The sequence below is a fragment of the Micropterus dolomieu genome, linkage group LG12 (assembly GCF_021292245.1).
Source record: "Micropterus dolomieu isolate WLL.071019.BEF.003 ecotype Adirondacks linkage group LG12, ASM2129224v1, whole genome shotgun sequence".
NCBI classification, from domain to species: domain Eukaryota; kingdom Metazoa; phylum Chordata; class Actinopteri; order Centrarchiformes; family Centrarchidae; genus Micropterus; species Micropterus dolomieu.
Genome location: NC_060161.1, coordinates 16,084,775 through 16,098,178, shown reverse-complemented (window position 1 = coordinate 16,098,178; position 13,404 = coordinate 16,084,775). Strand labels below are relative to the sequence as shown.

At 41.1% G+C, this 13,404-nt stretch overlaps 2 protein-coding genes and 1 non-coding gene across 3 annotated transcripts in view; 1 reads left to right on the top strand and 2 right to left on the bottom strand.

The window, feature by feature from the left end:
- Positions 1–187: 187 nt before the first annotated feature.
- trnai-aau lies at positions 188–261 on the top strand. Its single transcript has one exon. It is a non-coding gene; the product is annotated as a tRNA-Ile (tRNA).
- A 399-nt stretch (positions 262–660) lies between these two features.
- Positions 661–5,276, bottom strand: LOC123980819 (NLR family CARD domain-containing protein 3-like). Its single transcript, XM_046065372.1, has 6 exons — positions 4,970–5,276; positions 2,317–4,039; positions 2,029–2,112; positions 1,813–1,896; positions 1,072–1,149; positions 661–979 (listed from the first exon to the last, which is right to left on the bottom strand). The coding sequence occupies exons 1-6, from the start codon at positions 5,274–5,276 to the stop codon at positions 661–663; spliced, it is 2,595 nt and encodes an 864-aa protein (XP_045921328.1).
- A 507-nt stretch (positions 5,277–5,783) lies between these two features.
- Positions 5,784–13,404, bottom strand: part of LOC123980818 (ADAMTS-like protein 1) — an 11,418-nt gene continuing 3,797 nt past the window's right edge. The window contains exons 6-14 of the mRNA XM_046065370.1: positions 13,293–13,401; positions 13,019–13,172; positions 11,817–12,825; positions 11,536–11,663; positions 9,773–9,893; positions 9,345–9,549; positions 8,779–8,888; positions 8,457–8,677; positions 5,784–7,538 (exon numbers count right to left, since the gene is read on the bottom strand). Of these exons, the coding sequence (XP_045921326.1) occupies positions 7,432–7,538; positions 8,457–8,677; positions 8,779–8,888; positions 9,345–9,549; positions 9,773–9,893; positions 11,536–11,663; positions 11,817–12,825; positions 13,019–13,172; positions 13,293–13,401 (2,164 nt within the window). The 3' untranslated portion in view covers positions 5,784–7,431. The remainder of the gene's footprint in view (positions 7,539–8,456; positions 8,678–8,778; positions 8,889–9,344; positions 9,550–9,772; positions 9,894–11,535; positions 11,664–11,816; positions 12,826–13,018; positions 13,173–13,292; positions 13,402–13,404) is intronic.

The following is a 13,404-nucleotide window of genomic DNA, read 5'->3' as shown; positions in this document are numbered from 1 at the left end:
AGGACATTATGACATAAGTAACGTTACTTTTACCTTCTAGGCCCATGTGAAGACAGTAAGGTAACGTTAAGTCTTAAAACATCGTGTATCAGCTTGCGCCTCCACTCGAACAATATTATGTATGATGCAAATGTGTGGAATTCATATTCATTAGTTGTTATATTGTACTGAAAAACTGTCAGCGCGTGGCCGGTTAGCTCAGTTGGTTAGAGCGTGGTGCTAATAACGCCAAGGTCGCGGGTTCGATCCCCGTACGGGCCAGTAAGATATTTTGACTTTCCAGCAACCTGTGTGTAGGAGGTTTATCCCTCCGTAGACTGCCACTTATCCCAGGCAGCTGTAATTTCTATGTTTCAAGACAATCGTTGAAATCCACAATGTGAATCCATATAGGCAAGCGTATTACAAATCTTTAATGTGGTCTTGTTGACGTTTTGGGTTTTGTTAACTCCAACTGAGAAGCAACAGATTAACCATTACAGAAATGTTTTTTCAGAAAGCGCTTTTTCTGTGTGCAATAAGCAGGAAGAAGATTACTCCTACGTTAACCAAATTCCTTTTTGTCCTCCACAATTAATTTATTTCACACAAAGCATTCAGCATTCAACAGACATTTGACCTGTATTTTATAGCTTATAAATTGAGGCTAGTTTAAGTCTGTCAGAAGTTCAAAATGCTCTCAAACTTTTTGAGCTTCTTGCACATGTCATCCTCAGTGCAGCACTCAATCCTGCATGTGATGAGCTGTGATAGTTGCTTGTAGAAGGTCTTCGCCCACTGGGTTTCTAAGCAGTGGACTGATATGTTGCACACTTTGTGGAGTACCATCACCAACTTCTCGTTGCTGCTGACCTCACACCTTTTGAAGACCCATTCCCCCCACTGTTCCCACGTATCGTCATCTGAGAAGTTCACAGTTATGCTCTCTTGGTTGTCTAAGCACCCTGTGTCTGTGTCAGCCAGGTCATTCCATATGGCTCTGCATGAAAAGGGAATCAACAGGAGATTCAGAAAGAATATTGTTGAAATATCGGGACTAGAATTATCTGTTGAAAAAAGTCATTCACTCACACAACTCTTTTCAGAGGATTTGGGGTCATGTCTCCGAGTGACAGCAGACCCCTGTAGGTCACTCGGTTTCCCTCGATCCTGTGAAAGCAAATAGGTACCAGAAACATGTTCTGAAAATTTTCAGTGGTTTACATGTGAATACATTGGCAAACCATCAAATCTGAAAATATATTTAGCATCTCTATCCCATATGTGAACTAAATTGTTGATAGAAAAGCGTCAGATCTATCACCTCCTGTCTTGGTGCTCAATTAACATTCCCTTTTATATTCAGATTCTGGGGCCCGCTTTGTCAGGTCTTTCCGTTTGTCTCATTTTAGGGTGTGCTGCACTTTTACAAATGACCAAAAGCTCAGTGCAGGGATTCAGAAATGGCGAATTATTTAGTAATTAACAATCTAGTCAACATTAAGCTAAAAATGTTAAAAGGCTACTCAGTAGCATTCAATATTTGGAGACCTCAGTGACAAAGCATTTAAAAGCTGTGTATATATTTTGGGTAGCTTAAATTTACAACCATTATACTGAGGCAGAACCAATGCAGTCTATGGGTGGAGCGCAGTTGACCAAACAGTTTAATGGAGTGGTGATAATAATAGAACTGGATTTTCTACAGGATTTTGTCCTTGTGAGTGTTCAAATGATCCATGATTCAGACAGTCACCATCATCTTGTAAGACTTTCATTTCCCCAAAATATTTTATGTGGCAAACTGCAATACCTCTCACATGAGTTTCTTACCACAATTCTTTAAGCTTTCTTTTCACCCGTGTGGCTGCAGAAAGTACTAGTAGTTCATCATCACCGATATTAGACCATCCAAGTCTAAAAGTGGGTAACCAAAAGAGAGATGTTATTCTCTCAAATAAATGACTCTATTCTTTATATCTGTTGGGCACATGTAATCTTTTTTTAAATATTATTTACAAAAGCCTGTGAAATCAATTGACATCTTACCCTAAGTGGGTTATACTGTCTGACAATCGCAGCACATCAGCAATGACCTGAACTGTGTTCATATCGAGGATGTTTTCTCCAAGCCTTAAGAATAAAATATTGTAGTTAGTGCGTAAGCCACATTGTATATCGCTCAACCTGGTGGTGTTGACACAATCATCACACAATCATCAGTACTGGGTTGGATGCATACCGAGCCATACGCTCTACCCAAGTGAAAAACCAAACTGATAGATGGGTGACTACAGAGAGCTTGACAATGCAAACCAAATTTTACCTGGAACTCACCAAAGCTTCTCACTTCTGAGCAGCAGGGGCTGAATATCTCTAAGTGCCTCACAGCTTGCTCCCGTTCCTGTCAGATCCAGCTCTGATATTTTGCCCTTTGTAAGATTTAGGAAGTAAGTGATGGCATTGTAATCCATTTGGGTGAGTGTTTCGTCACTAACATTAACTCGCAGTGTAACTGGTTGTACATTAAGGGCCAAAGAGGGGTCCTGTTGCTCAAACAGACAGTGTAAATGGTTAAGGATATTGGCCCCATTCTCGCAGAGCATTGTGAGTTCTCTGATGATCTTCTGACGATAAGTGTGCACTTTTTCTCTATGGCAACACAACCCCACCTGCCTCAACAGAAGATTGCCATTGCGTTCAGAGAGGATTCCAGACAGGAAGCGGTTGAAAAGGTCCAAGTGTCCGTAGTTGGACCCCTCCCCAGGACTTGAAGTGTGCTGAAGTGCATCAGGTAAAGGGTGTTCTGACACTGCACAATAAACTGCAGCAAAGAACTCTTGAACAGTAAGGTGTGCAAAGGAGTAAACCTCTTCAGTGCAGCCGGGCTCTTGTGTCACCGTCTTGTCAAGGAAGGTGCTAACAAGGCTGCATCCCTCCAATGCTGCTACATCTCGGTCGCTGCTGTAGAATAGTGTTTGATGCTCCATTAGCTTTTGAAAGGCGAGTCGACCCAGCTTCAGCACCATACCAGACAGCTGCTGGACAGCCTCCAATCTTTTCTCTTGGAGAAATGTTTCGGCTCTTGGTTGAGTGTGAGAGCGAAGCAAGGCCACCAGATACTGCACATAAATGTCCGTCATGGTTTTGGGGCTCTCTCCACAGAGGTCTTTGCTTTCTTTGAGGATGCAGCACACAATGTAGCAAAATGCAGGTATGTAGCACAGTGTCAGCATTAAATCATTCGCTGAGACCACGGCAAACATGCGGTCAGCAAGGGCACTGTCTTGGAAGTAACGTAAGAAGAAGTCTTGAACTTCAACCAGGGAGAAGCCAGATATGAGCACAAAGCGGTCGATGCAGCCCACAGGTATGTGGTTAATAGCTGCAGGTCGACTTGTGAGCATGACAGAAGCTCTGGGCAGCAGTTCACCCTGTATCAGACTCCCAACGACCTCCACCACCTCCGCATCTTCATCTGGCTCAGTCACAAATACGTCTACATCGCAGCTCCTATACTGTCTGAACTCATCAAAGCCGTCCAAGATGATCAACAGTTTGTTGTCATTTGCTAACATGTTATCCAGTTCCTTAGCCAGGTGCCTGTTTTTACGCAAGACCAACTCCCGGAAGTTTGTAGGTTTGTCTATCAGATTCAGGTCTCTGAAGGTCATGTGGATGATGAAGTCAAATGCAAGATGGCTCTTGTTTGCCCCAAAATCGAACAGCATCTTCTGCACCAGGATGGTTTTTCCGATGCCAGCCACCCCCGTCACCAGAACCTTCTTGACTGGACGGTTTCCGTTTGTGCTTGAAAAGAGTTTGGCTGGTGCGATTTTCCTATGCACCGCTGAATTCTGCTGCAAAAACAGTCGCTTCTGTCCAAACGTCAGCACCTCATGTCTTTTTACCTCCAAGCCCTGGTGTCCGTCGACCAACAAGAGATTGACATAATGTTCGGAAAAAAGGATTTTCTCTCCGTGTCGAGTGTTGTAGAAGAGCATGCTCTCACTCCGACGCCTGACGACGTCTCTGTGCTTTTGTTTGACTTTGTTATACTCTGCAAAAGAAGATAAGATTTATAGTATTAATAATTTAACACTGTAAAAATACTTAAGTATTGTTACAAGTAAAAGTCCTGCACTGAAAGTGTCACTAAAGTAAGATGTAAGTATAATCAGGAAAATATACCTAAAGTAGTAGACGTACTCACTGCAGAAAGAAAAATGTCTTGTTACACAATTATATATTAGGTTATTGTTAGTACTCATGCATTAATGTAAAATAAGCATTTTACTGTTATAATTGTTGAAGGGGAGCTCATTTTTATGATTATTTTCATTATGGATTAATCTGCTGATTCTTTTTTTCCATAAATCGATTACCTGAAATCCTAAAAATAGTGAGAAATGTCACAATTCCTCTGAGCCCAAAGTGACACCTTAACAATGCTTGCTTTCTAAAACTAACAGTACAAAGCTCAAAATTATTTAAAATCAATTAAAACTATTAAAAGGAACAGCTGCAAATCTGCAAAAATGAAATGTTTTTACATGACAAATGTCTTAAATGATCAAAGTTGTTGCCAGTTAATTTCAATGTCAATCTAAAAATTGTGTCAGCTTGTATAAAATGTTGGGTTTTATTTATAACAAAACATATTTATTAAGTCTTCAAATGTTTCGTGTGTAAAAATCTAAGTAACTAAGTAACTAGTAACTATAAATGTAGTGCAGTAAAGAGTACGATACCTCCCTCTTAGCTTAGCTCTTGGGGGATATAAAGTAAAAAGTGGTATGAAAAGAAAATACTCAAGTACAGGTACCTCAAATTTGTACTTAAGAACAGTACTTGAGTACATGTACTTAATTACCATCCACCACTGGTTTATGAACAATGGAATGTTATTCTTCTTTCTCTCTCGTTGCATTAATGTGATTCAAATTATCTTACATGTACCAGTGAGAGCTCTTTGGTGTGAATTGCATACCTTCGGACTGAGGCTGGTGTGTGATGCCTTCTTTGGAGTGTGTCTGTGCTTCTTGTTGACTGCTAATTGAGAGAAAAATCTTAGCAGCTTCCTCGCCTTTACACTCCAGGATATCCAACACCTTTCTAACTCTTGCCCGGGGCCCCAACTGACACAACACCTCCTCACGGTCATCACGAGTGAACACCTCCCGAATTACTAAGATTTCCAGCAGAGAGTCAATCTGTCCTTCTAGTTCATCCACGAGGGAAACTCGCAGAACCCTGATTGCTGTCAAACAAGAACTACAACCATCTGTTTCCACCATAACTAATTGGAAATAATCTGCAGCACAAATCAGAAAAGTCCAGTTGGGATCTGCTGATGGTGCCAGTTTGAATCGTAGCGTCTAGATTTGTGTTGCAGAGCGATTTCCTCTCATAATTTAGAGGGATCCAGTGAATGCATGTCTCTCTTCAAGAACCGATACGTAGAATGTGAACTACAGCTTGTAAATTTGGAAAGAGGAAGTGCTTTTCCCTTTGAAAAAAACCTAGCGAGAACAGCATTGACGGTCTTGTTTTTCTGGTTCATTACAGAACTCCCATTAAACTAATATGCACCTTTTATATGTTCTGCCAAAGTGTTAAACTTTAAATGAGCAGATTAGTGTATCAAAATTCCAGAGGTTGTGTTATACACCCACTTTAATAATCTAACACATTTGAGCACTTTGACTAGATAATGCATTTTTATAAAAAAAAAAAAGAGAGAGAGAAAATCACAACAAACAGACAGATAACAAACAGATATAAAAGGAATGTATTTGGTTTTATTTAATGATTAACCAGCCATGAGCACAGAGCTACACGTCAAGTCACCAGCAGAGGGTCCCCATTGCATGCACATCAAATACCAGAGAAACTGTAGGGAAAAGAATACTTAAAACCCACCCCTGTAATTATTTACAAAACTATGCACAAGAACACACATGAAAATAAATAGTTAGAAGGACAAAACAAATATCTACATAACTTAAGAGCATAAGTAATGTGTTAATTATGTTATCCTCTCAAAATAAATCAAATCAAATATAACACAGAGGTCTTGTTTACATATTTTAAGTTCAGCTAACAGAGAAATCTGAAAGGAAGAAGCGTTACATAAGAGCGGTCAAATGTAACACACTGCTTTTTTCCCCTATAATGTCACACTAAAGCAAAAATATCATTTGGTGGACAGGATAAATTGAGCTTTATTAGCTCAGCTAGGAACTATTCTGCCCCCCCTCATGTTTAAACGCGCTGTAACATCACAAAGTGGTTAAAGGAACAAATATCTTTCCAAGAAATACCAAAATCACAAAACAAAATATATAAACACTGTAACATTACAAACTAAAATATATTTTTTTTTTTTTAACTCTACAAGTCATGTTCTTAACAAAGACTTGGATGAGTTGAGTGCAAATTAAGTCTTTTTTTTCTCTCCAAAAACTGACTTGCTTCAGTCATACACCTCCGTAGTGCAACCCATGCAAGATAAATCTTTATCATGTCCTACTTTTTATTCTGCCAAAATGCACTTCAAACACATGCAATCCTTAATTCCTTTCCTCTTTAATGAACGACTTGACCAATCATTACGGTAAACACGTGCTTAAAAACCTAAAATGATAGCACAGATCATGATCTCTTTCCGAGGCAGCTGATACCAAATGTATACCATTGATCATAGGCTTTTAGTCACGGTAGCTACTTCCCATTTGTAGGCAGTATTATGCTGTATTTCTGTTGAGTTTACCTATACCTCATACCTAAGCTCATTTAGTATCAATATTTGACGGAAAACACTGATTTGGAGACCACTGAAATAAAGGCAAACACACACCAGTGGTTATCAAAAGCTCAGGGGTCTACCCAGAATCCCTGGGTATGAATTCAATCAATTAAAAACAGTATATTAATTACATATTTGTGTATTGTATGCTAAATTCCATGATAATATGCACCCTTATTTGGACATGAAGTGATGGCGCTACAATGTTGTAGCACTTTTGTTCCATCTGTTTTAGGAAACCACTGAAACTACACCAGATACCATTAATGCAGACAGGTTGCTTAGTCACCGCTATAATGAGTTCCCCATGATGAATTCATGCACCACAAGTTTCTATTACTCACAGTGGAAATGTATCTTAGTTACATTTGAATAATTTAGGAAAGCTGTCAGACATGTCACTCCTCTCAAAACGTTCACATTGAAACCCACACATGATATCTTTGAGGAAAGTAGATCACAGCCGCTCTAGGTATCCCCATCCAGACATTCCACCACACTCAGGTATCCCCATCCAAGACTGTTCATTGAAGACAGTTGTGGGAGTTAGGACAGGGCGTAGAGGTTTCAAGTCTCTGTTGGCTGTGTGAATGTCTTCCCTGACTTAACCAGGTCATCCATGGTCCCTGTCTTACGTCCCTGCCTCAGGTGTTTCGGCAGGAATGACAGCAGCGGCTCTTAAACTGGGGCAGCGGACAAAGCTCCAGCTGTCGGACCTTCTCACAGTACCTTGTGCTGTCTTGACACTCTCCTGCTGGAATAGACAGAGGTTACACTTCAGTACACGTACATACTTTACACCTAGTCACCTCTGCCTTCAGCAGGTACTCAAGCCAACTAGTACAATAAAAGACACTATGGTTTCTTTTCAATCTTCTGTTCACCAAAATAGAAAATAATCTTAGAGAAACCCTTGTAGTATCTAGCCATGTGAAGCAGAGTCGAGACTCTGACGTCTGAAACTTCCAACACTCAATGGAGGTTAGTGGAATTTCATGTGTACTTTTCAAAGAATTGGCAAATGTAATTTGGAAAACAAGACTTCAAAATGTTCTCCCAGAAATAATATTTCCAATGTAAAAAGTTTCTATAGGGGCTGTGAGTAATTCAAAGTAACTGGGGCTTTTTTCTGGGAATACCTGATGACGCATTGGTTTCTTAAAGGTTTGTTTCAGTATTTTGAGTACCACAGGTGAAATTCCCCAAAGTTGTTCTGTACTGGGGTTGCAGTAGAAATATTAGGAAACAATGCTTCCAAACCTCAGCACATGAAACCAAAAATAGGAATGACAGCAGCGCCTCTTAAAAATAGTCTGGGAATAAGGGAATCTAACATGTCACAACATAGTTTTTTTCACAGATGATTCTGGCAATTTATACTTTAAATGTATATGTTATGTATATTTCAGAACATGCCATTTATGTGTTCATGACAGAGGCTGGGACAAACAGCAATGAGCAGTGTTGTATTGAGGTTATTTTCAGTGTTTTCACCTCTAAAACATGCTTTCATCATATACAATTGTACTATATTCAATATGCTATACATCAGATAAATCCAGGATAAATTCAAAATCAAGATGTTATGCCATCATGCACTGTGTCACTGAACAACTTACAATTAAGAAACCACTGGTCTCCATTTTGCCATCAGCGCTACTTTTCTCACCTCTGCCACAGGACAAAATATTGCATCGCTGCCAGCTGGGAGGGCGAGGCCTCCACATGCAGTGATGCTCACGTGTGGCCTTTCCAGTTCGACGGTGTGCGCAGGTCACCTGGCGTGACTGGAAACCATGCCGTCCACAGGTGGCAGTGCACTGCGTCCACGGCCCAACGCGCCAATGAAGGGCACAGGCCTCTGTCGAGCAATTCTTCAGGGAGCTGGGCCTACAAATACAAACACACGTAACACTGAAGGTATCACTGTACTTTTTAATTGTACCTCAACATATTATCCAGTATATTGATTTTATGATATCCATATTTACCTCTGGAGTCCACTGCACATCCTGGAGGGGACTTTGGTGGCGTTTGTGTCTTGGCAGTAAACGTGGCGGTGCTGTGTGGCCAAACTTGGACCCACACATTGACCATGACACTGAAAAAGGAAATTCCATCACAATTACAGCTTTTAGTTTGACAATACTTCCCTGCTAATAACTAACAGGCCTACCTGCTCTCAAGTTTTAAATGTAAAGTAGGCCTCATGATAAAAGCATTTAGTTTGTTGTTTTATATATATATATATACTTTTTTGCAAACATTATACATTAGTGTTAGACAATGGAATATTCAGACTAGCAAAGATGTGACAGGGTTAACACCCTAACAAATATATGACTCATAATAGATAAGGAAAGATTATTTCCCCTTAAATAAGCTGGCAATCAAATAAAACAAACAAATGCTCAAATGTGGCAGTTATTCAGCAGTTGAGAGACTACCTCAAATTAACAATCAAAGAATTGGCACACAGTGGATAAGGTCAAAAAGCCTTGACACAGTCCATGTACACTTGTTGAGATGTGTTTGAGGTCAATGTAAGTCGTCTCACCAGCCCCCAGTGGGTAGTGGTCCACCTGGCACAGGGATGTAGGTTACATAGCCTGGTGTCAGAGGGTCTCCTCCCCATGCCAAGGCAGTGGTGGCTCTCCACCTCTCTTGATCTGCCCTCAGGACCCTTCATGCAGCGGACACTCCTGGTCTGGGACCCACCTCCACAACTGCTTGAGCATGGTGACCAAGGATCCACTCGCCACCTAATCCAACCGAGGGAAAATAGACAATAACTAAAGTTCTCAAAGGTATTAATCACTTAAGCCTGTCAATAGTGAGCAGACCTTGGATCATTTGAATATTTTATAAATATAAATACACTGATATGACCCAGCACCTTAGGATAGCTGGAAAATAAGTGACTCTCATGGAGAAATATTATGAAATCTAATATTCAAAGTACTGGATGTAGTAGTTGCAAGGTACCTCAGGGGGCAGGCTTGTCCATGGCACAGCTCAGCTGACTGGCTGCCATTAATCCTCTCAGAGCAAACAGGGCCACTTGCTCCCATGCTGTTACCTTGGACACAGTTTCTTCCTTTACCACCTGAAAATAAAATAAAAATCTTTGTGGTCTTGGATGTTGCAGAAATCAAAAGAGAAAGAATTGTCTTTTTAATCTGTACTGTATATTGTTGATTATAGTTTTCAAGTCTTAATGCAGTGACCTTACTGTTTCAGTGTCAACGGTTATGTCACATACCTCAACTCAACAACATGTATACACCAGAAATAATTAGCTGTAGCTGAAAATGCTTTTGAATTGCCTGACAGACTAATAGTCCTGATGTGTAGTTGGTAATGTAGGCCTCATTCTTGGTTTTCTCACTTAAGATTAAACAACATCAGAATACTTAGTTAAAGCTACGTTACATAAGAATGGTCCCAAGGGCAAAAATTGGAATATGTCTCAATATGTTCTTTAGTCAATCTTTTGTTACAATTACTGCATGTTACTTGTTACTTCAGCAGCTTTAAATTTTGTCTTTGACATTACCAAGAGGGTCATGGCCAGTTCTTGTTCAGTAATGCACTTTCCAAGAACCTGGGAAAAAAAATATATTTTCAAATTCAATTTGCCTCTAAAGTCATTAACAATACTTGGGATTGCATTCTTACAAATCATGTGCATCCCTTTGACAAGACCTTCAAGCGATTTTGACTAAAAAATATAAGAGAAAATACAGACTGGACATTTTTCAGTACTTTTAAGCCCCTTTATCCTCTCTGTTTAGATAAGGCGAATGGGGGGTGCTCCCACTCTTTGAAACATTGCCTGGAATCTCTAATTGTTGTCGTATGAGAAGGAAAAGTGCCGGAGCATCAGGAAACCGGCGGTGGCGGTGCTTTGATGAGAAAACAGCAAGGCTGAAGCTGATCATGCCCTGAGGAGACGAAGGACAGTGCCGCTCTGAGATGACCCGAGCTGTGAAACACTCCGGACATTCCCCATCACTGACTCAGCTAAATGAGCCACTAGGGTATGCAAAAGCTTACTGTATGTCTATGTCTGTGGTTATGCCTGTGTGTGTGTTTCTCAGTTGAAAAGAATGCTTTCCCAGAATCTCTAAGCCTGAACCACAAAAGAACAACACATAGCACTTTAATCCCAACTACATGAAAGTATATTAGACTAACTGAACTTAGGTTAATACTGACTCTATTGATTGTTTGTATGTGAATAAACAGCTTTCAGCAATGTAACCAGCTACATCACACTTAAAGAACACTTTAGAGGTGCTGGTACGCCACTTTTTATTTTAACCAACACAGCCAGGCTAGGTTTTCCCTGTTTTTCTAGATATTATGCTATGATAAGCTAACGGTTACCTGGCACTAGCTTCATAATCTACAAGCATAAGTGGTATCCATCTTCTTGTCCAGCGCTCTGCAAGCGACTAAGTGTTTTTCTAAACTTCGTGTCAGAACAATATTTAGATCAAAGCTGCCGTGTTTTTACTTTTGAACCCTAAAGTTGTAGATGTCTTGTGTTTCATTTTTTTATCATATTTTTTTTTAACCTTGGGAGCCTCATTACAACTTAAAATAAAGCTCTGAATTTTAGGACAATCATTCTTCACACAGAATGATTTAACAGAACCACTGAAGAGGTTAAAATAATCATTACCTAGCAAGAATTACATTATTTAAACATGCTTGTAGCAAGATCCTGTCTTTGTGGATCTTACCTGTCATGTGCAGCAAAGAAGTAAGAGATGTAGATCCGAGACTGTTCCTGGCAGTGCAGGTGTACAGACCCTCGTCCACCTTGCTTGGAGACTGGATCCTCAATGAGCCAGTGGGCAACAGTCCTACTCTGCCAAAACCAAGACAACATAACCACTAAATCTGTGACAATTCTTTCACAGAACAGATGGCTACTTTCATACAACAAAATATTTTATACTAACACAACTTGTTACTGCTTTATGCACAAAAAAGGGTCACATTTAAGGGTTCTGGTTCTTACCTGCTGTTGTACTGCAACACTTCTCCATTCTTTGTCCATGTTAGGGATGGTTCAGGGCTCCCCAGTGCCTCACACCTCAACTCCAAACTAGCAATGGGTTTTTGCAGCAAAACCGGCAGTCCCACATGAACTATCATTTCAGGTGACGGCACCACTCCGACCTTCCTGGGCCGTTGGATTATTACCGGGTTTCTTGGCCTGGATGCATGGGCTTGGATGTTAGGTTTATAAAGGAGGGGCCCTTGCGTGGAGGATTCTGCACTTTCTGGGGGATGAAGCGTAGACTCATTGGTTTCACCTTGTGTCATAGTGAGCTCACTGAGCAACTGTGCAATGAGTTGTTCCCCCCGTGGTCCTCCGAGGCCTTCAGAGAGATTGTGCGTGATCTCATCAAGCCTGTGGGTATCAGTGGTGAGTACAAGCAGGCTTGAAAGTTCTGAGTTTGTTTTCTCAACCCTCAGGGTAGACCTGTTCTTTTCACTAGAGTGTGTTTTATCAGCAATGTCTTCTTCATCTTGGAGAGAGCTTTTGAGTTCAAGCAAATGTTCAACAATGTTGTCATACTGGTTGAGGGGAATGGGTAGCTCCTGAGGTCTTTCTCCTGTTGAGGCCACACCTGGCAGCCCAACCTTTTGTTGTCCACCTGTGAGGAGCCATGGCTCTGGAACGGAGAGCTTCTGCTTGCTGCCTATGATCTGTAGGACAAAATGTTCTTTGGCCTGACCTGCGACGCATGTGTATATCCCAGCATCAGATGCACGAACCTGCTGAATCTTCAAGTACCCTAGTGATGTTATGGAGAGGTGTGAAAGGCTGAACAAGGGCTTTCCTTCTTTCAACCATCGGATGTGGCTCTTGCGGAAGTGGCGGGTTGGGCAGCGAAGGACCACAGTTGTCCAGGGGAACAGGTATGCATAGCCGCCTACTACCAAGTGTAACTTTTTGCCCTTCCTCCACTGAATATACACCTTCCTCTGGGCCAGTATGGTGGGATAGGGCTTGACAGAGTCTGTGGTGAAATTAACAGAACAGGTTGTTTCATTATTGTCTATGGTGCATTAGCAATTTTAAAGCAATTTCCACTGACACACAAACTTAGCAACAGAATGTTATTTTCCTGCTTACTAACAAATCTTTTCATCCATTTCCAGTCTCTTAGCAGCACAAATTGACAAAATAGAGCCTAAAAGAGGGTCTCTTACTCTCACAGAGCCTGAGGGAGCATGGCCGGATTCTGGTGGGCCGGGCCATCAGGGAGCAGTTCTCAGGCTCCACGATCGAATGTCCCCCATCTTCCCCTTGTTTTCTGCAGACTGCCTGTAGTCTCTGAATGCCTTTTCCACAGGTCACTGAACACTGGACAAATAAATGATATTGTAAGATATGATAATAAGCAGACCCTATATAATGATGTGTCATTATATTTTGATTCTGACCACTTCAAAAAGATAGTTTGGTGCCTTGGGGAAAGCCTACCTGGGACCAGCCAGTTGTGACCCACTGAGGTGGGCACTCTTGCTTTGCACAGGGCTGCTGGTTTGCAGGGCTCTTGGAAGGGCAAAAGGTATCAGGCAGCTCCAGGATGCTG